At 47.9% G+C, this 22,284-nt stretch overlaps 11 protein-coding genes and 1 non-coding gene across 12 annotated transcripts; 3 read left to right on the forward strand and 9 right to left on the reverse strand.

Moving 5' to 3' along the window:
* Positions 1–105: 105 nt before the first annotated feature.
* Positions 106–1,364, reverse strand: FMAN_14374 (uncharacterized protein; the record flags this gene model as incomplete). The annotated part of the gene is made up of 2 exons (XM_041825060.1): positions 106–894; positions 981–1,364. The coding sequence occupies 2 exons, from the start codon at positions 1,362–1,364 to the stop codon at positions 106–108; spliced, it is 1,173 nt and encodes a 390-aa protein (XP_041690478.1).
* Positions 1,365–1,646: 282 nt separating this feature from the next.
* On the reverse strand, positions 1,647–1,718 carry tRNA. The gene has a single exon. It is a non-coding gene; the product is annotated as a tRNA-Asp (tRNA).
* A 148-nt stretch (positions 1,719–1,866) lies between these two features.
* FMAN_14375 (uncharacterized protein) lies at positions 1,867–3,938 on the reverse strand (the record flags this gene model as incomplete). The annotated part of the gene is made up of 5 exons (XM_041825061.1): positions 1,867–1,965; positions 2,014–2,390; positions 2,440–3,154; positions 3,212–3,745; positions 3,795–3,938. The coding sequence occupies 5 exons, from the start codon at positions 3,936–3,938 to the stop codon at positions 1,867–1,869; spliced, it is 1,869 nt and encodes a 622-aa protein (XP_041690479.1).
* Positions 3,939–4,304: 366 nt separating this feature from the next.
* Positions 4,305–6,147, reverse strand: FMAN_14376 (uncharacterized protein; the record flags this gene model as incomplete). The annotated part of the gene is made up of 5 exons (XM_041825062.1): positions 4,305–4,801; positions 4,846–5,678; positions 5,722–5,751; positions 5,804–5,889; positions 5,941–6,147. The coding sequence occupies 5 exons, from the start codon at positions 6,145–6,147 to the stop codon at positions 4,305–4,307; spliced, it is 1,653 nt and encodes a 550-aa protein (XP_041690480.1).
* Positions 6,148–7,007: 860 nt separating this feature from the next.
* FMAN_14377 (uncharacterized protein) lies at positions 7,008–8,632 on the forward strand (the record flags this gene model as incomplete). Its single annotated transcript, XM_041825063.1, has 2 exons — positions 7,008–7,966; positions 8,026–8,632. The coding sequence occupies 2 exons, from the start codon at positions 7,008–7,010 to the stop codon at positions 8,630–8,632; spliced, it is 1,566 nt and encodes a 521-aa protein (XP_041690481.1).
* Positions 8,633–8,722: 90 nt separating this feature from the next.
* FMAN_14378 (uncharacterized protein) lies at positions 8,723–9,964 on the reverse strand (the record flags this gene model as incomplete). The annotated part of the gene is made up of 1 exon (XM_041825064.1): positions 8,723–9,964. One exon carries the CDS (start codon positions 9,962–9,964, stop codon positions 8,723–8,725), a length of 1,242 nt encoding a protein of 413 aa, XP_041690482.1.
* Positions 9,965–11,200: 1,236 nt separating this feature from the next.
* FMAN_14379 (uncharacterized protein) lies at positions 11,201–11,914 on the forward strand (the record flags this gene model as incomplete). Its single annotated transcript, XM_041825065.1, has 1 exon — positions 11,201–11,914. One exon carries the CDS (start codon positions 11,201–11,203, stop codon positions 11,912–11,914), a length of 714 nt encoding a protein of 237 aa, XP_041690483.1.
* Positions 11,915–12,460: 546 nt separating this feature from the next.
* On the reverse strand, positions 12,461–13,088 carry FMAN_14380 (uncharacterized protein; the record flags this gene model as incomplete). Its single annotated transcript, XM_041825066.1, has 2 exons — positions 12,461–12,796; positions 12,846–13,088. The coding sequence occupies 2 exons, from the start codon at positions 13,086–13,088 to the stop codon at positions 12,461–12,463; spliced, it is 579 nt and encodes a 192-aa protein (XP_041690484.1).
* A 416-nt stretch (positions 13,089–13,504) lies between these two features.
* On the reverse strand, positions 13,505–14,623 carry FMAN_14381 (uncharacterized protein; the record flags this gene model as incomplete). The annotated part of the gene is made up of 1 exon (XM_041825068.1): positions 13,505–14,623. The coding sequence occupies one exon, from the start codon at positions 14,621–14,623 to the stop codon at positions 13,505–13,507; it is 1,119 nt and encodes a 372-aa protein (XP_041690485.1).
* Positions 14,624–17,434: 2,811 nt separating this feature from the next.
* On the forward strand, positions 17,435–18,581 carry FMAN_14382 (uncharacterized protein; the record flags this gene model as incomplete). Its single annotated transcript, XM_041825069.1, has 3 exons — positions 17,435–17,668; positions 17,730–18,217; positions 18,275–18,581. The coding sequence occupies 3 exons, from the start codon at positions 17,435–17,437 to the stop codon at positions 18,579–18,581; spliced, it is 1,029 nt and encodes a 342-aa protein (XP_041690486.1).
* A 270-nt stretch (positions 18,582–18,851) lies between these two features.
* Positions 18,852–19,904, reverse strand: FMAN_14383 (uncharacterized protein; the record flags this gene model as incomplete). The annotated part of the gene is made up of 2 exons (XM_041825070.1): positions 18,852–19,413; positions 19,465–19,904. The coding sequence occupies 2 exons, from the start codon at positions 19,902–19,904 to the stop codon at positions 18,852–18,854; spliced, it is 1,002 nt and encodes a 333-aa protein (XP_041690487.1).
* A 644-nt stretch (positions 19,905–20,548) lies between these two features.
* Positions 20,549–22,054, reverse strand: FMAN_14384 (uncharacterized protein; the record flags this gene model as incomplete). Its single annotated transcript, XM_041825071.1, has 1 exon — positions 20,549–22,054. The coding sequence occupies one exon, from the start codon at positions 22,052–22,054 to the stop codon at positions 20,549–20,551; it is 1,506 nt and encodes a 501-aa protein (XP_041690488.1).
* Positions 22,055–22,284: the final 230 nt, after the last annotated feature.

Raw genomic sequence — 22,284 nt, forward strand, 5'->3', positions numbered from 1 at the left:
CTGACATTCTTGCAGATAGTACAAGCATTTACTCACGTATGATAGACATTCTTAACTACAGCCCTTTAAATCCCAAGTCGGCGTACAGGCCGCGTCATAACCCATTCACTTGCCGTTCTTTATTACAGACTTAGTTGTCGCCTTCGCCTTTGCTCCCGTTTTACTACCCTTGGTTTTTGCTGTTGTCGCGAGCTTCTTCTGGCCCTGCTTTGCGTTAGGTTGAGCTTGAGCGTGTTTTATAGACAGTTTCTGCTCCTTCTTCTTCTTCTTCTTCTTCTTCTTCTTCTTCTTCTTCTTCTTCTTCTTCTTCTTCTTCTTCTTCTTCTTCTTCTTCTTCTTCTTCTTCTTCCTCTTCTCTGCCTTCTTTTTGATGTTGGTCTCCACGTTTTGTTTCTTACTTATCACCGCCGTTTTGACCAATTGCTGTTTGTTGCTAGAAGTGCCAGATTTTAGTGATTTCTTAGTAATTGGGTTCTTCCCTTGGTCAGCTACCGTACTTGACACTTTCTTCTTCTTGTTTTTCTTTGTCTTCTGTTGTCCGCCTTTTGTTATCTTGTTCTTTGTATCAGCCACTGACTTATTGGCAGGGCTCTGAGTTTCTGCTCTTTTTGAAGTCGATAATGATGCTGAGCTCAAGTTTGGCCTTAGCTGTTGAGAAGTCACTATAGGAGTTGTGCTTCTCGTCGTAGTAAATTCTACCCGTGCAATAGACTTGGGTATCTTGGTTTTGCGCCACTCGAACTCGATATCTGGGATTCCAAATATCTTTGTCCAAAACCATGAGATATCGCATGGCCATATTTGATATATGAAGTGGACGGCTGCCTCGACGGCCGGGTGAGCTGTGTGAATCATTCTCACAGGCCTGTTCCCCAACTTGCCCTTGATAATAGGCTCTTCATAGAGTTGGTAAAAGGTTTGCCCAGAGTTAGGGTTAGGGTTAGGGTTAGAAAGAACTGGGGCGGTGGATGAGAAAGCACAGTCACTAGATCGCCTTGAGAGACAAACCATGCGAAAATGATAGAGGCGCCATGAATGAATCTCGGAGGGGCTTGAGTCTGGGGACTCGGGTCACCATGATACAACAGTGGACCAAGTGCAGTTGTCAATGTTTGTAGACCATGAGAATCAGCCCATTTCTGGGCTTCTTGACGATGCATGCCGCTCCAAAATAGCTGATGATTGGGGATACAGGCTTCCTGGAATCTCGACAAGATCTTGTCGGCCTCTTTATCAGTAAGCCACCGGTGGATGAGCTGTCGAATGGCATTTGGGGCTTGATTTATGCTCAAACTCACTCCTCGGGCTGGCTTAGAGGTTGTGGGATGTGCAGCGCCCTTACGTGAGGGCTCAGCGATATCCATTCTGTCGAATATTCTGATGAAGTTGTCTTGTCGCACGCAAGATCGTGTTGGCCGGATACTAAGCTTTCAGTGATGTGATATTCGTCATAGTGACGCATAAACAACTCCACGCTAAGCGCTTAGTGGCCAGCATAAAGATGGTCGCGACACAGCGATGAAACTCAGAAAGCGTCAAGCAAAATGAGACTTGAAGCAAAAGGGAAAAAGTAAATGGTATGTCATGAGTTATTTGCATTCGGTCAGAATGTCAAAAAAAGAAATCCTGCGTGTAGCAGGTGGCGACTCTCCCGCCGGGAATTGAACCCGGGTCTCAAGCGTGACAAGCTTGCATACTGACCACTATACTACGGAAGACGAAACAGGCTTTACCTGCTGTAGTGAGAGGATTCGATGGGAGACCGTCAGCAACTAAGGTACATACAGTGTCTAGTGACTTCAATGAAAAACACACAGTTACGCTTTGCTGTTCATCCGCCCCTACTAACAGCCATCAAATCTTGACTTATGGTCCATTTCTAATCCGGAGGTATACATCCGCATTCATGACAAAGCTTCTAAACGACGGTCCAACAGACCAAGATCCCAGGTTCCAGATATGCTCCTGCAAGAGTCAGTATAGTCAACCCAGTCATCATGATGAAGAACGTACCTTGGCCAAATCAACAAGATCAATTGTTCCATTAACTGGGTCTGGTTTCAGTGCATCCTCAAGCGCGTATGGCCAATCACACCGGATGTACATAGACATATCAGCAAGCCACGCCATGCGCTCCTGAAGCTGCGGAAACTGCACCACGAGATCGCGGAACGCAGGCCAGAGAACGAAATCAGCCATACTTATATGGGGCGTGAACAGCTGGTTAGCGCTGCAATATATTAGCATACCAAGTATTGATCTATTCTGGTTGACTTGCGTTGGTCTGATCCATTCCGGCATCGCGGCGTATGTTTCTGGCGACGGGTCGATCATCCATCGCATCATGTACCAGAAAACATTCATAGATGCAAAGCATGTAAAATCATATCCTAGGACAATCAGCCTCCATCGCAGTCTTCTGAAGGGCGTGTTAGTTACCCTGACATTTCACACTATGAACCATGCGAGCAGCCCATTGTGACAACAAACACGACCTGTCAAACTGAGCCTGGTCGTACAGCGCTGCAATATTAGGATGGTCTCCAATCACGCGGCTGACGTGTTCCCCTTTCTTGAGCAGGCTGGTGGCCTTTTGATATATATCGCCGAATGCATTGCTTATGTCCCCGGGGTCCAGCTCAGTGTTGAGTGTTGTGGCAGCCCAACTCGGCACGAAGATGTTGCGTATTTGCGCATCCTGTATATGTCGAGGATATCCGTTGGCTCTGATGCTATCCGAAAGCGCAAGGTTTCCAAAGTTGTTATCGTAATTAGGGTAAATTCTGACTTCTCTGTCCTGCAGCTCCTCCTCTCCTACACGGGCTCGACCAGTCAGTTCCGTAGGGTAATTGGCGTTTGTGCTCTTTGGATATTCGCCACAAACACTCAAGGTTGCGGAGTGCCTGTACTGTGTTTCTTGCAGCATGGGTCTGGTTATCGAGGTTGAGAGATAATAATCGTTATGGTTAAACAGGGGCTGAAAAAATAAACTCGTGTTTTCTCTCTGCTGGGCGATTGTTCCTCCGTTGTCGTTCTGATCAGTCAACGTTGGTAGCTCATCCGGTGGGGAATTATTCGTCGAGATAATTGATGATTGGGAGTATGGCAACTGTGACGGGTACAAGGGAATGCTCTCGGCACTATCTGTAACCGGCTATGAGAGTTGTTAGTACTGAGCACAGGGATGTCCTGTCGGCAGCTTGATTCTTACTCGAGTGCTTGGTTTATTGTAATCGATTAGCATCTCTGTAGATGTGTAATCAGGCGTAGAGATCGTGTAGGGGTTTGCTGTGTAAGTAGGTTCTGCTGCTGACTCAATGGCAACGCACGAGTCAGTATCTGGTGACGATTCTTGCTTCAAGCTGGAGCTGTCCGCACTGAAAGACTCGGTTTCCTCCACTGGGAATAAGTAGTCATTGGCAACATCGTGTAGTATCACATCGCCCAATGTCTTCGAACATCGGCTACCATCCGCCTCGCCATTCAGGCTCTCGTCGTATTTCAGTAAACGTGTTATCTCGGAAGGCTGTCTGTCTTCCTCCAGTAACTCCGACACGGCACCTCTCAATTGAGCAGAGCCACCGGCCATCTGTCTCATCAAAAGTTTTGCAGCTGCCAGTTCGTCTTGGAGCTTTTGGTTCTCCTCCTGCAAACCCTTGACTCGCGATTCCCTGATGTCGGAGTCGTATACGCATGTCCGGTCGTATTTCGAGCAGTTGACGCAGATTGGTTTTTGTCCATTGCACTTCCGCCTGTTAGTTTGTAGAGATTCCAAAGCCATTAAGCTTGTTCACCTTGGCTTTTCGTTTCCGACATTCCAAGCATGCTGACTTTATGATGCCTGATCGCTTCGCCACGGCTCGCTCGACGAGAGTCCTCGGGGGAGTTGTACCCTCCTTTGCAGGGGCAGCCCTGATAGGTCTGTATGGCAATGCCATGAGCACGCGTCGTTGCTTATCTCGAGAGGTCGCCAAGTAATTGCTGGACTACTCGGTTACACTTCGTGGTGATCGATTGTACATATGAAGAGGACAACCACACCAGGGAGAATTTAGGGGTTCAAAATAAGGGTCCAACGAATTATTGAATGATTATGATGTCACGAATTGGGACGGATATAGATACTAGGAGTTATTTCCGAAGTTGGTGATTGGGCGAGAAAGTATCGGCCTGCCCTCCGTCCAACACTTGCGGGACTATGACGTGATAATGCCAGACAAAAAGAGTGGTTCTGACTGGAGCTTCGGGAATAACCTTGCTTGCCTACAAACTTGTCAAAAAGAGACCTTCCTTTCATCCCTTGCTTAAGACCGTTTTTTCTTGATTGACTTTCTCTCCATGGCTACAGCGCCAATAATACTCAGAAGCGCCAATGCCAATGGGATGTATAGCGTCTGGACAACCGCATTCTCGTAGCCAGATAATACGCCCTTCAATCTCTCAGGACCAATTGACTCCCTCAACCTAGACAACCCCGCTTCTTGAATATGAGTAGTGTTTGTCCCGGGGGCGGCATGTTGGATCTCCTTTGACAAGCGGTCTTGGAATAATGTTGCAGAGGCGCAGATCCACAAGGCAGAGCCCATTCCTGCGCCGAAAGTGATGACTGCACCTCCAAGGGATACGTCCTCAATAGGGAGAACTGCTTGCAAGGCTACCTGTGGACCTTGAAGACCGAGACCGACTGCTAAGCCGAGAAACGTGAGAAGGCCAACGGCTTTGGCGATTTGTTCTTCGAGATCGAGGGTTGTGAGAAGACCAGAGGCGATAGGTGTTAGGACACTCGTGGCCAACATAAATGCTGAGGCTGTCAGTACTAGCTGTAAGAGCTCGGAGGGGACTTACGGTAATAGTATCCGATCCATGTAGTTCCAACACCAGAGACGATGAATGCAATTGCCAAACCACCAACCATTGGTAGTGCCAGCAGACCTGCCTTGGTAGGTGAATACCCACGTACGCCTTGGAAGTATATAGACATGTAGTACTCCGTCACAGCCAAGACTCCCTCGCAGCATGCACCGTACCACATTCCTGCGATGATACTCCTCTGCTTCAAGATCCTGGGTGGTAAGAGAGCATTGTCACCTTGACGATACTGCAAGTATCCAAATGCCACGAACAGAAGAGCGCAAACAACGAGAGGAACAATAATCTGCCAAGTTCCCCATCCAAACTTCGTGCCTCCCCATTGCAGTGCCATGAGAAGAAACGTGATAGCTGGTACAGCCAATAGCGTGCCAAAGAAGTCAACTTTCTTAACCTTCTCCTTGAGAGTCAGAACAGGCGCCTCATGACGCGGAGGTTGTTCATGGACTCCATAAGCCGTCAAGACAAGACACATGACGCCCAGCGGCAAATTTACACCGAAACAAGCCCTCCACGAAAACGCATCTATCAAAACACCGCCAATCGTAGGTGCAGTGATGAGACCAACGCTCTGGATCGAGCCAAAGAAACTATTGGTGATAGCTTGTTTTGAGAGTGGGAAACATTGACGGAGAAGTTTAAACAGCCCGCCGTTGATGGCACCACGGCCTAAACCGCTGACTGCACGGCCGAGGATGAAGATTGCTGAAGAGGGTGCGAGGGTGCAGATTAGAGAGCCGATTTCGAATGTGGCGATGCCGATTAGGAAGACGGCTTTGATTGAGAAGAGGGTGTAGATTTGGCCGAAGCTGGGGAGGTTAGTGAAGTAGTGATGAGCGTTTGGGGGCTTACAAGAAGACGAAGGCGCTGAGGGTCATGCCGCTGGAGTATTGTTAGACAAGAGATGTTGGAGAGGGAAGGGTGTAGGGTTTACTATGCAGCTGAGTACCACCCGATATCTGCAATGGTCTGAAACTCGTCTGTGATGCTTGGGACAGCCACAGCGACAATAGTGAGATCCTGTCAAACACGTCAATGGGGCGTTGTTTGTAGGGATATAGGGCAAGTTACAAGTCCACTGAGAAAGCATACGATTGCCATCGAAGCCATGGTCGACCATAGCTTCGGTCCAGTCGGATAGACAATATTCTCCTCATCATCGCGAGGTTCTTCGATTTCCAAAGTGGAGGTTGGCCTGGATTGAGCAGTAGTATCTCCATTTACTTCACTGGCGCCAGTGCTGGCCAGCGGACGTTCAGTCAGGACTTCAGAAGCCATGGCCATAAGCTGCAAGACGATAAAGCTTCAATTGTTGGCCAGCGGGACCAAAAAAAGCAGTTGGAAGATACGGCGATCAAGGCTTTATATCACACTGTGAACTGAGGGATCTGCGATGTAGAGATGCACTTATTGCTGACGCACGCGTTCAAGCTTACACCATCTTGCACCGGCTAAATAGCTTCATGACGTGGTTTGGGGGAAGATGGAGTGTCCTGATTGATGGAACTGCGAAGGCTACTGATCTTGGATCTGACTGCTTCATCTCGGCCGCGAATCGTACAGAGTGGTGCGTAAGCAGAACGAATTCGATGAGGCGGCTGTTCACAATCGACGTAGGCTTTGAAGTCGACAAGTTTTGCCATCCACCAGAGACGAAGGGTATGCTCAAGCGTACACTCTGTGCCTCAGCAACGTTTGATGCCCCAACCAGGTGAGCCAGGCCCTGGAAGTTGAGTGAGACACTACTGACCCTCAGTGGGGTACACCAACTGGGGCGGTGTTTCACGCAGTGACATGTAATACCCTACATAATACCCTACAGTAGAGTATTCCACGACCTTGACCCTGATCAATCCTAGCAGGATATTGAGAAATCATTAAAATCGAGATAACGACGACGCTACGATAATGGACCGCTCTATATTGTGATTCGGTTCTTGTTATCTTTTCATCCTCGGCAATCGATGCTTAGACGGTGTTCAGTCGGACCAATAACGGTAATGCCGTGAGGTGGCGGGCGGAATTATGCTGACCCGGGGGGGGTTGGGTTGCCTGGTCAGATCAAGCCAGAAGGACAATCTTGAACGGAACATCGACAGCAACTGAACGTCCCTTGGCGCTCGTGTCGCAGCGCCAAAATGTCTCTCGATCAGAGAGTTCAGATTTGGCTCAGCAATATCCAACAATCCACCGACGACCCATCGCCTACTCCCGAGCCATATCCTGATGTCCCGCCTAATGCCTTGAAACGCCGTCGAGTCGATTCACCACCTCGCGAGACCACCTGGCCACTCAAGCTGTCACACAACGATCCGCTATACGATATCAAGAAGAGATGCCTCCAACAGCAGGTTAAACTCGACAGGCTCAAGGAAGAAATGAACAGAGATGCCTTTCAACCGCTCAAGAAACGAGCGACCGCCAACAACCAAGTGTCCTCTCAATTGCAGCAGCAATACTGTAACTTTGTTAGCTACAGTACAGGCAAGGTTGAACGGCGGCTCATCAGCAGAAGAGTCGAGTCGGTTTCGCAACCTGTAACAACACCATCTCGCGTAACCTCCGCGACGGGTTTTGGCTCCTACATCTCGGCACGGCCACTCCGATCGGAAGAAGTCAAGGTCGAACCAGACACCGAACTTGTATCGTGGCCACGACAAATCAAAACCGAACCCGATCTCGAACCGACGCCTCCTGTGCAATTACCACGAGATACAAGAGTCGAGCCTGTCATTGAACTCCCACAGACAACATTAACGACCCTCCTCAATCGAATCAACGACATCTATGCCGGCCGCGGCATCCTCCCCGACGAATTCGAACCGATCCTTGACGTCGCGAGGAAGATTTCTAGTTACAATGACTGGACTTGGATCCGATGTGGAAGTTCTAGTGATATTTTCTCTTCCCAGCGACGTTCTTTTGGTAGGGTGCCTAGTCTTGCTCAGGCCGGCAAGATTATGCACCAGGCAGCTTTATGTGCTCAATACAACGCACCACTGTCCGAGTGGAATATGGAGGTTGTTCACAAGGTTCTTGAGATTTCTTTGAGGGAGGAGAATGGCTTTGGACCTCAGCTCATCGACTTCAGATCCAGGTAAGTAACCCTCTCCAGCTTCCTCCATTGCAAGCCCAATACTAATATTGTGTCCTCAGCGCGGGTGGTCAAATTCTTCGCGAGTACCATTCGAATCTCTATAGCCCTCAACCTCCCGATTTCTGCGTCTACGTAGAACCATCCCGCGACAAGGACCCGGCCATCCCCGAGCTCATCAAGCACATTCAGAAGAAACTCCGCACAAGGATATTCAACCACATGCACGTAGCATCCCTCCAACCCCAGCGACCGATAGCTTTCCACATACACAATCTACCGCACAACACGAGCCTCGAGCTTCAACGCGTACGAACCGCCCTCGCCGCACACTGGGCTTTTCTCAAGGACCTGGTGCAATTGAGAGAGATTGCCGAGGTTCATCGCTACAGTTGGCCGGACGTCGTGGATCCTTCGATATCTGAGCTTCCTGAGTTTCTCCCTGGCGTCATCGTCTACAAGCATAATTGGTTTCTCAGCATCTGGAAGGAAGGCGAAAGTGACGCGAGGTTCTACGGGATTGGCGATACGGCGACTTCGATTGGTGTTTTCAAGATCATTTATTCGCTGCAAGTTCTCCAGAATTGGGTTAAGAAGGAGTATTGGCCTTGGATGCAAAGGCTTCTTCTGGGCTGGCCTTTGGATATGAATGGAATGCCTATGATGTAGTAATGTTTTTAGTGATACCCCGAGATTGGCAGGATACCCATTTTGTATTGTACTTTTTTTTCTTTAATTAATATAGCATTGGCGTAAGGTCTATTTAGTCGAGTACACAATCTCAGATACTTCTTTTCTCGTCAAGACCTTGCCGAACGAGAACATTACATCCGTCATGGTCTTGTCGATGATCTGCTCAATCTGTTCGTCGCTTGTAACCCCGACCTCTTTTAGTGTACTTGGCAGCCCTGTAACCTTGACAAGCCGCGCAACGCAATCACCCGCATCGGCCTCTTCCCATCCCAACGTCTCATTAAAGATTCTCACGATCTTGCTCTGTGCCTCGGGGTTTCGCGCCTTGGTGTATCGTAACACAGGAGGAAGCATAATGCAGCTCGTAATACCATGCATGACCTTCCCAACACTACCCAGTTGATGGCCAATTGCATGACTGGCACCCATGTTCACTCTATAAATGATGAAGCCCATGAGCGCCATGCGACTTCCAGCTTGACACTTGCTCACGCCGTGAAGAAGCTCGTCTTCACCTCCTTTTCCTCTGCCCAATCCCTCTTTATACTCGACCAACCCCTTGGCCAAATCTCGCAGTGCTTTTTCGCACCATTCTTGTACATCTGGATACTTTTTGCATTCGGGATTGCACAGCGTTTCAATGCAGTGATCCACAGCTCGTATCCCAGAGCTCAACCACAGTTTTTCAGGTGATGTTCTGGCAACCCATGGATCCATGAGGATTAAATCCGGCGCGCCACCATCCTCAAGTGAGAAATGCTGCTTCTTACCCACGCTGTTCGTGCAACTCGCTGTGTGATTCCATTCTCCCGCTGATAAACTCGTCGGAACGAGAATGAGCTTCACGCCCTGCGCCTTTCTCATTTTGTCCTGTGGCGCAACGCCTTTCTCTTGATCCAGCAGATCTTCCATGTCTTGCTCGCGGAATCCATTGGGTAGAGTAGCGGACATTAGACGCGCAACTTTACAAGCATCAGAGTAGGAGCCGCTGCCGACGCTGATGACACAGTCTATCTTATGTTCAGTGATGCGATGGGCAATGTCGATGACATCTGAGTATGGCGAGTGAGAGCCGACGCCTTCTTTGACGTTGGTAAGGCGGTCGCCAAGAGCTTCTTTTAGATCGGAGATAACAGGTGTGTTTTTGGCCAGCGCTTTGCTGTGGACTAGAAGAATGCACCGAGAGTTCCATTCTTTGAGGGCGGAGAGGATGCCATCTCTGCTGTGAGAGTTGAAGATTGCGTCGGAGCCCGGACGATGTCCGCCCTCGAGTTGAGACATTCGATATGGCTTGAGTGTATCTGTCATGTTGATTCACGCAATTGAGAGAGGACTTTTTGAGATTATGAAAGATCTATGTTACTAGAAATAAAAGCAGGTGAACTCTGGGTCGCTTGGGCCAAAGTGGATTAGTGACGTCTTGATTATGACGCTTTGCCGAGTTCCGAGCCACTATTCCCGTGTCTTTGCTTACTGTATCTCATCGCCTTGCACTATACTAAACTTATGCCTTCAGTGAACAGCCCTTGAGACTTCTCCATTATACAGGTTCACTATTTCGCAAGGCGATTTCTTAGGTTTATTAACTGACGTGAATGCCGTTGCTAGGTTTGCCTATGGGTGGCCCGATCAGTCCATGACAAGCGGCTGGCATAAGGTTGGAACTGCATAATGAACAGGGGGGGAGAACATATTGTGTTGTTGTGGCCAAGGCTTTCAACAAGGCGTCTTTCGGAGCGTTGCACAAAGCTTTGAGGCATTACAAGAACGCGCTGCTTATGGGGGCTATAAGAACTCAATCACTGGTAAGACAATTCTAAATGCTTATTTTAGTTATTGCGTAACAGTCATCCAGGAGTTTTGTACATCAATAAGTCACTGGATCCCGAACTAGCATTAGACTCTACCCAGTGAAACAGATCAAGTTCGTGCGGTTTTAAGAGAATCGTGCGTTGTTTGTGCAACTAGGCTGTGGATACTATTTGTGGCAGACGTTGCGAATTGAAGATGCTGTGAAACCTAACACAACCAAGTGTTCCAGTCTACAGTGCCAGCCGATAGAAAACCACAAGAATGCCTTGAGGAGTCCAGTGTGATGGTAGCACAGGTTCCTTCGTCAACACGGTGCTCCTTCAAGTCGAAGTGTTGGACAAAGTCCCTCAACGCCATGTGATGCAACAAATCTGGACAATTCTCCGGATTTGTGATAGACACAGCCTGGTAGCACATGTTTCAGAAAGAGGAAGAGACAAAGGTTATGCATCTGCATAATCGCGTCAGATAAGTTACTATTATTGCAATCAAGTCCTGTCAAGTCACACAGATCCTGGCTGTCTGCGATCTCATCTATCCCCTGCGGCCGTGTATGCACGCTATACGTACATCCTAGCCAGTACCATATCCTTTACTAAGAGAGCTATTTAAGTATCTAGAACCACTGCTCTTGCCCCAATTCCAATATCATCTTCTTATCTACCCCCAACCATCAATCTCCTTCATGATCTTGTCTCATACTTCAATTATACGCGCTTTCTCTTTCAAAACATGACTATCCGGGATTTCTTCGACTTTGACAAGGCTGAATATGCACATCGTATATCCTACTACGAGACAGACCGACTCCGTAAGCAGGAGATCGTCAAAACACGTCAGATTACAGCTGGGATAATCAGTTCGCACATCGGGGGCTGGGGCGCCGTCGCATCCTCTGGAGGCACCCTCGTGCTCAGTGCGATCGCAATCCGTCGTGTTCACGTAGCAGAGTCGAAGCTGAAACTCATCCGTGCCGAGCTTAAGAAACGAGATGTTCCTCTGCATAAACTACAGAAACGAGATATCTTGATTCCCTTGGGAGCATGCGCGGCGGGAATGGGCGTTGGTCATGTGTTTGATCACGCCGCTGTTCATGCCACTCACACCTGCGCTCCAGGACTGTTTCCAAGTGACTCTGTCGCACATGCGTTCTGTATGAATCCTGGTGATTCCATCGGCGGGGCAGCGCATGGGGCTACACAACAACTCCACGAGATGGGCCACGCCATAATGAGCCTGGACAACGGGAGTTCAGCAGCTCAAAATCTTGCGAGGGTCGCCATATCGGTTCCTCAGACGTCTATTGAAGAGGCTGTCGGATTTCATACTGGTATGGTTGCAATGCAGGCTGCCGAGAGGGGTCTTGCTAGCGTGGCGTCTAGCAGCCTGGCAACGCAGGGCATGAAAGCCATGACTGGTGATGCTGACCAGATGGGTTCCGCATAGAGAACCTAGAGCTCGGTACTATTAAAGCACTCTGATCCGTCAACGGCGAAGGTCACTTTTGGTTCGACGTCAGGAAGGTAGTTAATGAATGGGATGGCAAGTTAAAAAGAATCATTTATAGCACTTTGGGGCATACATCTCAGGCTACGAATGTTGGCTAAAGAGCAAGGTTCCCGTGGCTTTGTATCGAGTTGCAGATGTCGTTAATTTATTCCTATTGCTTGCACTTGCTCAAATAATGTATCAATTTCAGTGCTTAATACCGCCAGTAACAATCTTGTATTACGCATTGGTATATATCCCTGAATCTCCTAACCTCATTCTTCCTCCACTCCTTCTATTACTGCTCCAAGGCTTAACCTCATATACAGCAGTCAAATCCCATAGCTCTAGCGCCATGTAGACCCAACTCACGCTGTGGATACATTCCCTTCAATAATAGACGAGGTAAGTTCCATTACGCACGAATCTATGTGCTTGATATCATAGGCTCGTCCTTCTCCTCCGCTTCAATCTTAGATCATGGCAAGTACTGCCATTCTATATCTAACACCGGATCCTCCAGTGGCCGAAAATACGCGAACGCAGCCGTCGACAGATCCAATGAGTTTCGTTTCCTACAGGAAAAACAAGAGTCGACAATGGTGACGTCGATAGAAGCCCGATACGTCGACCAGAAGTCGCAGTGACGCGAATCTTTTGACCGCACATGCTCCGATCATACTTTCGGTAATCTAGGGCGATGGCAAAGTCGGTGTTCTGGCTGACCCATCCGCAATCACCCATGGCGCCGTTTTGGTCAACCCATGTTGCGAAGCCGGTGAAGATTTTAGGTTGTTCGTTGCCTGGCGCTGTAGAGGTGCTTGGTGGTTTCCGAGAACTCTGTTGCTATCAAGACACTTTCGGTATTGGTCGTCGTGGCGGAGGTGACTTCAACTGAAGAGGAGCCAAGGGAGACTGTCGAAGAAAGCTCATTATCGGGACGCACATGCGTAGTCTCGGCTGAGGATACAATCGAAGTAGACGTTGAGGCAACATCGAGCACCGAGCTTGTTGCCCCCAAAGAGCTTCCAGTTAGTGTCTGGCTTGACTCAGGCTTGCAGGGACCAGCAGCTACATCTGAAACCCCAACAGCCAAGCACAGAAGGGCTGCAGATACCTTGGAGACGTACATGATGACCAAAGTGCTGATGATGAGAAGACAAGATCTCGGGTTCTTCATAAGGCGGGTTTTGGGGAGTAGATAGCGACAAAAGTTGGGGTTTGCCAAGGCTCAGCCCTGGGGATTTTTGGGAACTATTGATCGCAATTCAATTTCCGGAGCTTGGGTATCGCTTCTATTGATCAGGGTGCATCTCAATTGGTCGCTCTTCCGATCTAGCCCTTCGATCTAACTCAGCTTAGCACCAGTGACCAGCAATCGCATGCATCTACCACTCGCTCTGTAGCTTCAATCTTATAAAGAGTTCAAATTTAAAACACACTGATCAAATTACTTATGCCCGGCTGCAGAAACTCTGCTAGTTGTGATCATATTCATTCTAGTAACAAATAATTGCGTTATCAATGCCGGTAAGACGTAGCAAGTCATCAAATTGAGAGAAGAGAATCAGATGCCCCAGTCATCCTTTGTTGTTCATGAGCCACTCGTTCACGAAATTTCAAGACACTTGAAGCATATGGCCAAGAGGTGTAGTCACGAAATTCACCCAGTCGCTCAGCATCCACTTCAAATCGGGCGTGTCGAATATCCTGAACCACCGTCAAGTCATCCGCCCAAGTCGGAAGGCCCTGAAAGAATCGATCACGAGCTGACCAGCCTTCGCCGCGATAGGTAAGCCATCGTTCAATAGTATGATTCATGGGAACATGGATGCCAACACCTAGCATCTGTAGACCAGTACTCTCCCTCGACATCATGGTCCATAATGCTCTCCAGGCAGCCCGATCGACAACACCTGGAATGTTGACGGATGGGCCGAGGATGAGATCTAGGTGCAGAAAGCGTAAGTAGCGCCAACATGGACCTTGATGTAATCTGAACGCAGATAAATGTGGTAGGTATGTAAACGAAAAGGCATTATGCGAAAACAGTACATGGGCGGCCTCAGCATGTACAGCCTTGCAACTCAAGAGGAGCTCTGAGCTTTTCCACTTTCTGCTCAAACTAGTTGTTTGCTCCTCTGTAAGAAAGGCTCCAACGCTACCAAATGCCACTGATTGTTTCGGTTCTATCAACTCCGGCTCTGTCGGTATATCAGGTAGCAAGATCATGTCCAGAGGTCGCCAAGCAGAGCTCAAAGTATCGGCAAATTCTGAGTGAGGACGTGTGTATATTTCCAAAGGCCAAGGCTCTCGATAGGAAGCAACACGTGCCACAAAATGAGGACGGCTGCGGTTGTAGATGGGCGCATAGATAAACCTCTGACCAATGCAGTACTCCCATATTTGCAGACGGACTTGCAGTGGCAGTCGGAATAGACACGATTGAAGCTGCTCGTTGTCTCTTGATTGAATACCCGCAGTCGGCCTTCGAATGGGAGTATTGAGGCCAGCTACCAGATCCCGATAGTATTTGCGGTCTTTTCTAGCCTTGGCTTTGCGACGAATGCCGTGCGCGATATCCTGCGGAAGCTGGCGTGAGTAGTTCCAAATATCCTTGAGCGGTATCCCGCAACCACAGCAGCATAACAAAAAGGTCAATGGCATTGAATAAAACTCAAATTTGTCATCAATTCTTCTTTCATAGCTTTGCCACCAGGTGTCCTGCACATGGCTTGGATGCTGTGGAAGATGCGTCATTCTGTGAGTGAGTAATGAAACTAAATAAGATGTATGTTGGAAATTAGGGGTAAAGAATGAAGAGCGACTCGGAAGTTGGGCGGAATGGAATCCACTGCTCATCTCATGGCTATGGGTTTGGTGCCGCTAGGCCTGCACTAGTCGAGCACAGCCACTGGTAAGGCTACTCAATTGATGCTAGGCAGGCAGCCTTTGCGCATGAGTCACCAAGACTTAATCCCCGCGGAGCTGTCAACCATGGACAAAAGATGACTCCAACTTCAAATACAGTCTGTGAGCTTGTAGATGCAATGCCAGATCCTTTGAATAATCTTCTCTGCAGCCCCAGAAGTACAACGTCTCTTCCTCAGCGCCACAAGCCCCCCTGAAATTGAAGAACTTAGTGTGTCCTTGTATCACCACAGTATGCCCTATCGTCTTCAGAAACAAGCCAGCGGCGAACCTGCAAAGATACAAAAATGCACATTCTACTCATATCATCGCCCCTGCGACCACTATAAACAGCGTTACTGTACCAGATACCGAACACCAAGGCAGTGCTGCACCTGCGCGGACTCACGACCACTGCGCCCGGATGGTCGCTACCCACGGTACATCGACGGCACGGGCTGGGACCGCCATGCGCCGCGGTGGGCAGAGTATTGTGAGGGATGCCAGAAGGCAGAGAAAGAGTACGATATACTTCGATCAGCGATCGTGCTTTGTGAACACTGGAGAAAAGGGCTTTGTAGCGGATACGGGGTGTGTTGTATGTGTTCAGATATTCGGCCACAGTCTCATGATGGTCTCTATCCGCTGTATGTTGATGGGATGGGGTGGATTTATGGCGCGACGAGATGGCAGTTTTACTGTCAATTCTGTAAGGATGTGCATGGAATAGAAGCCCATGGGGGAGAACATACTTGATTTCATGGTTTCTATCACGATCAAGAGCAGTATTTGCGATGATAGCTCAGGATTTAAATGGTTTCTATTATTATTTATAGCTCTTTAAATAACCGAACTGCTAGAGGATAGGTCAAGTTCCTTTTAATAAAACTAATAGTTAATCTAATTTTTCAATCTAATTTTTCTATCTATTAATCTTTACCTATTGCTGTTTTTAAAATACATATATAAAATAAATTAATATAGGAAGTGAATATTAATATATACTCTTTTATTCGTGGGCCCAGGATAACATCCACCTCTTAGGCGGGTTGAAGGACTATATGACGATTATAGGGGAGTCCAGTGGTGGTGGTTCGGTTCTTCATTACCTGATCGCTGCTTGTGCATCCAAGAATCGGCTGGAGGGTTTATGTAAGCAGACAAGGAAGTTGTTCCAGCAGGCTATTTCGCAGAGCCCAGCTGATGTACCCGTGGCTACCGGTGACCCGGGCCGTATATAGACTTTCTCTTTCTTCTAATAACCTAGACAATGCCAGGTCTACGGCTTCCCCCACACAAACTATGCTCACGCCCCTATCGTTGACTCTAACACCTCCTTCAGTCCTGTGATCAAATCCCTGCAAGAAGGCAAGTTCGATATGTAAATGTCGTGTATCGAAATGAAGTGGCGCAAAGCAGTAGGGCAAATTGTCTAGATCTATTATAGAGAGTATGAAGTATAACTAGGCTTTATCTCTTATTAAAAGCTCTATTTAAATCACGATAATCAGTATCGCTCTGAGAATACTAATACACTTTTGTGGCGGATGAGAATACGAGGTTCTTGGATTTTATTTCCCAGGATCGATGCAGGGTTTAGATACGGGCGAAGTATCGGCCTTAATAAGATTTGATTGGCTCATCATCCAACAACGAAAGCACTACGGTTTTGTCACTGTGAGGCAAAACTCTATCCGAAAAAGCCACTGAATTCAAAGCGCGCCAATAGATTGTTATGAACTCGATGGGATGCCAGCCTCTGATTAGGGCCACCTCCCACATTACGACAACCTTCCCTGTATATACCGTACGCATGCATAAGACTCTAAAATCATCCCCTTTTCTTTGAAACACATGGTGAGCTTAGCAGCGACTGTCGCGTGAGCTCTTAGAGGTTTAATCAAGCTATTCAATAGTGAGAGTTTTCGCCGCAACGTGTAATTTTAGGCCAGTCTTCAATAAAATGACGCCTTCTAGGACTTTGCGGTAAATTTGCATTGATGAAAAGTCGTAACAAGTTCTTCAAGGCCTAGAGTAAGAGGAACACCAGAGCGCGCGACGCGAGCACGCTGAATGTGATTTCTCCATTTTTAACTTTGAGGCTTATGCATGCCCGAAATTTAATGGCCAACAATACTTGACATCCTGATTCTCTACTGTCTACAAGTCTACTAAGTTCAATCTACAATTGTCTAAATGCCTCACTTCAAGCCACCAACCACACACCCTTCGCTAGCCGAGCCAATTGATATATAGATAATAGTCAGTGGTTAGCTCGACCTAACCTTTCTTAATGTGCTACCCCTATGAGATGCGTCTCTCCTACAGTCGATTGTTAGGCTCCATTCTGATAAGCACTAATGTCATCCTTGCGTCTTTCACTTAGCTTGTTTTAGGGAAGGGCTCAGTAATGATCTTCCGGGGATGTTAGCGCTCAGGCTGAAATCTGGGGTTGCGGAGATTGAAAGCTCTTCACTTTTGTTATATATAACCAGACATTTACCCTCTCTTAATCAGCGTGATTTTACTCCTCTTTATAGTCAGGTCTGAAATAATGAAGCGACCACCATGGCAGTTTACTACGAGAGCAGCTGGTCCATTTTAAGTACCATCGGCTTGGTAAACTTCTTCTTCGCCTGGATTGTGATTGGTATCACTCGGCTCTCATGGCTGTCGGCTATCCCTGCGATTGTGTCTGCGGCCGGTGCAGTCGCAAATGGCCTCTGCTACTACGCATGGTACATGGACTCTGGCAAGACGAAGACAGCTACTGCTTACGCCGTCGCGGATATCCTCTGGATGGTAAGTTGACGACTTGACATCTTCACGCGTCAGGTTGAATGATTTGGCTGACTAGTCTAAGATCCAAGAAGCGGGGTTGTCCTTTTACAGCTATATCATACTCAAGCAAGTTCTGCAGAACAAGGTTCGACGAATATTTTTGGTCCTGTTCTGGTTCTTCATGCTATGTATCTGCATGGCCAGAATACTGCTTCTGATTTATAGAATTAAGTCTATTTTCACGGGTGAGGAAGCATTTACGAACGTGGTGAACGGAGCCCACGTTGGTTACTTCTTCTCGCTAGCTTGTGTTGAGTGCCTCAGCGCCTTCTTCCTGCTACAAGTATTTGTGAAGGCCAAGAAGACGTCCGAGCAGTTTTCACTTAGGTCAGATTTCTCTAGATATCTTATCCGAAGCACCGAGTTACGACTGGCTTGTCTGGCGTTGATCGGTGTTTCAAGGGCAATTACCTTTCTTTTCAACCCTCCAATTAGCGGAGCGGCAAGTATCTCGAGTCAGGTCGACGTATTCTTATATACACTTGAATGCCTCTTTCCTGTAATTCTATTGTGAGTACCCACTGATATCCATGGCAGCTACTGGGTGCTAATTACTCATGGCAACAGTATCGACCTGCTGGCCTCGAAATTGACATTCACTCACGGTTCTCAAAACGAGTCGTACCGCCTGACGCAGAGAAGGACTGTTGGTAGAGAGCGACTCCCATCAGTTGATAATACGTCCGTGTCACGCGTTGTAGATCTTGAGCATCAGAATAACGCTCAATCTAAGGAAATCACGCGTTTCACTACCCGGAATTGGACGCCATCATCCTCGACAGAACCGAGATATATCAACACTGACAGCGGCTCAAATACAAGTCAGGTGGGCATCGTCAGGACGATCACTACTACAGTTACAACTAGTACTTGATGATTATAGGGTATAGTGGGATAACCACTAGATCGATACCGAAAAGTTTAGATAATTGAATGTGGCTTGCAGGTCCTTATTCCTAATAGTAGGAAGGTAAAGATTGCTTTAAACAATTTATTCCATCACTATATATTATAATCTACTTTTATAAAAGCTTACATTAAGGAAGTTACCTATAATGAATTTAATAAATAAGTATTATAAATAAGTAAGTATTGTTAATATTCTCCTTCTAAAATATCTTTTATATTAAGTTCTACCTCAATCTTACCTATAGATTCTACGTTGAGCAGCTGAACCCGACCAGTAAAAGTCATCATCGGGTAACGGAATGCTCACACCATACATGTCCTTGACCCTGAAACGTCTAGAGATTGAAAACGGCGCATCATTCCACAATTCAGGATCGTCCTGCTTCCATGGCAAATGGATGTTAAACCGATCCAGATGTTCCATCACCGACAGTGGTGCAAGCATGTCTCTCTCCCTCTCCACAAACTGTCCTCTCCCATCACCAGACAGCCAGACCACAATCAGTAGCGTCCGCAGATGCGATAGCTTGACGAGCTCAGCGCAGACATTATTCCAGAGCGTTTCAGTCTCGGGCGCTGGGACATCCAGGGTGATGTCCCAGGCTTGAGGGTGGCTGTCGTAGTACTGACTAACACCGGCATACAGATGCCAACCGACTTCGATGTGTTGTATAGAAGCGATGTGCTGCTTGGGAAGCATAGTGTCCAGCAACGTGAGTGCTGACTTCGAGCTGGCCTGGCCGAAGCCGAAGCAGAAGGTGTTGTCGGAATAGAGGTACGAGATGGACTCCATGTAGCTAAGACATTAAGTCAAATTTTCTCCTTTCTTAAACTGGGGGCATACACACGCTGCGCGACAAACCAGTGGGATCTTGAGGAGTCCTCTCTGCGGCAACCACTGATAATTTTCTGATTCGAACACAGATTGTATAAGTCTGCCACGATGCACAGTCAGGTGAACCTTGTGATTGCCGACAACAAGGCGCCAGATCTGCATGCGAACCTCCACCGGTAATCTGCTAAACAGCAATGATTTTGATTGCGCCTGGTGAAGCGAGCCGATAGCAGGGAGTTTTTCTTCTAATGATTGCGTATAAGGCACACTCCAGTCGCCGGGGTCGAATACGGGCTTTGGTGAAGCCGCGTTATATATGTGTGTATCGGGATGTAGCTTCCTGTGCATCTCCTCAATCTCGCGCGGCGTAAGAGGTTCCTTCGGGAGTTTGGCGCTGCGATACTTGTACTTAGTATCAGTGCTTCTTCCGAATAAGCGATTGAGAAAGTTCATGGTAGCGTAGTGGTATATAATAGTCCTTAATATGAATTGGGTTAGGAAGAGGCTTTGTCACCCCGGCGTAGTTTGCAAGTAAGTAATGAGGATATGGGATCGTCTGTTCTTATGTTGTCACTGCACGTTGGCGACATACGGGTGATCGAGGAATAAAGAGATGATGGCGCTACCATGCTTTACGACAGTGTGTCGGAAACCGTGATGGGCGGCCTCATACCTTGGAAGATGTAATTAATGCCTAACGATGCAGGAGACGATAAAAAAGCTCAGCTCATTTCCATTGGCAGCATGCCTCCAATCTAAACAGCTAAAAGCCTTGGGCTGACTGGAGGCCGGCGCTAATCTCGGCTTCGGCACGGTAGCGTCACACTATGGATCTGTGCCTCGGACCCTCATTCCGCCCCTGCGTCGGTATGAAGCACGCACTCCCCAGCAGTCCTTGCCAAGTTGCAGTGCAATGAAATCTCAAGCTTGATCTGCATGTGATAAACGTGCCTTGCATGGTGCGACGAGCAGCGATAGGAGGCAGAGAGAGAGCCTTGAGAGCTAAGTTTAGTCTATGAGGCTTAGTTTGGGCGGAGTCGTACGTGGCATTTGGTCTGTCTGGGAGATAAGATAAAATATCGCAACTGTACAGCGCCCTACGAGATGTTCTTGTTTCTGAAAGGGTTCATAGAACTGGATCCCTGCAGGTATTTGTTAAGCATCCCCTCCTCCTCGGCATTCCACATATCGCGGAACTGTCCACTTCGAAACTCAGCGCCAAAAGGGTCAATAACAGTAATCGAGACTCCTGACAGACCCCTCAGTTCATCAGCTTCATCTGCCCACTCCCCATCAAGCAATTCCGCAGATTCCAACACAACATTGCATGAACCTTTAATATGCGCCAGATACTGCCCAAGTTCGCCTTTTCTCAACGCAGCACCCTTTAAGCGTAGCTGTCTCAAACACTTGTTTTGTGCTCCGGCAAGGACTTGAATCAGGCTTTGTGAACCTAGTGCAAATTCTGAAAATGCGATGGTGAGGTGTTCGAGATTGGGAGCCTGGAGGAAGGTTGACAGAAAATCGAATACGATATCCCTCGCGTCCTCTTGGCGGGTGAAATACCAGCCTGTTCCTCTCTTCTTCCCGGCTGTGTCAAAGATGAGAGTTTGCAAGTTCTGGAGCAATTCGATTAATGAATCTCGCTCCGAAGGGGACATAGATAGTTGCGCGTATGTCCAAGGCCCAGAGCACTGAACTTCGACTACTCGCAAGGCTGCGCCTGCTCTCTGTATTTCGACTGGTAGCTTGTGTAATAACTCGGTTGGTGGTTCGAAATCGGGATTTGTGTAGAGAAATGAAGCATCGGACCAAGTGTGAGGTTCCAGCATGATAGCTTTCAGAGACGTGCGGTAGTCTCGGTCGACGAGATAGGCGTCTTTCTTGTGATGAGGATCTTGGCCATCGGTGATTTCTAATCTATCCGCATGAGGCATTTTTGCCATGGCGGATGCGATGCTAGAGAGGAAAACACCGTTCTCTCGCATTTGTTGCTGCGCTTTAAATAAAAGTTGATATTCACGATGAGTTTCTCTGAGGATATTTCGATATTTGATACACTCGTCTGAATCCCGTTCCGGGTCATCTGGATCTTCGGTGTAAATTGACTCCCAGGCAGAAATCATCTCCTCGCCCAGTTCAAGCACCTCGGCATTGACCCAAGCAGGCACCTCGTATGACGGCCTCAGCGGAGAGTCTGGAGACGTGATTGCAGCTTTAAGATGACTGAGATGGCGACCCATACCGTAGATGTGAAAATACGCAAAGTGGGTGAGATTGTCAGCCATGTAGCGATCGTAGTATGGGAGCTTGACGTGGAGCCTGCGCACTCCAGATCCGATCAATTGGTGACTAGAGACATTCCTCAAGCGTTCCAGGGACGCCTCGGTCATCGAGACGCTTAGTTCGGAGATGAGTAGCGGCGAGGCCAATTGACAGAAACGTCGGCATGTCAGTCGGAGAGAGCGGATGTCGTCAACGCGAGCACTCGTCGGTTCATCTAGGTCTCTGGCATAGAGTAGATAATTGAAGATGCGCTTGAGAAGTTCTGGGGGTGTACTGTTGATTGAAACAGCGTGTGGTGACTCCGTCTGCGGAATCATGGTTGATGAGCAATGCGGTGTAGGTATCAGGAGTAAGTCGAGAACAAGTTAGGGTCATGGCGCTTCTCACGGTGGGCAAAACGTGCCTGGGCAGGGTTTGTGCGTTAGTGGATTGATTACGGCGTAGCGGAAAGGTTCCGGTTACTAATTAATAATACAAAACTGCCTATGTAACCGAAATATAAAGTAATATATTATAAAAGGAAAGCTGCTAAATAATAATCTTACTA

The sequence above is a fragment of the Fusarium mangiferae genome (assembly GCF_900044065.1).
Source record: "Fusarium mangiferae strain MRC7560 genome assembly, contig: FMAN_scaffold020, whole genome shotgun sequence".
NCBI lineage: Eukaryota > Fungi > Ascomycota > Sordariomycetes > Hypocreales > Nectriaceae > Fusarium > Fusarium mangiferae.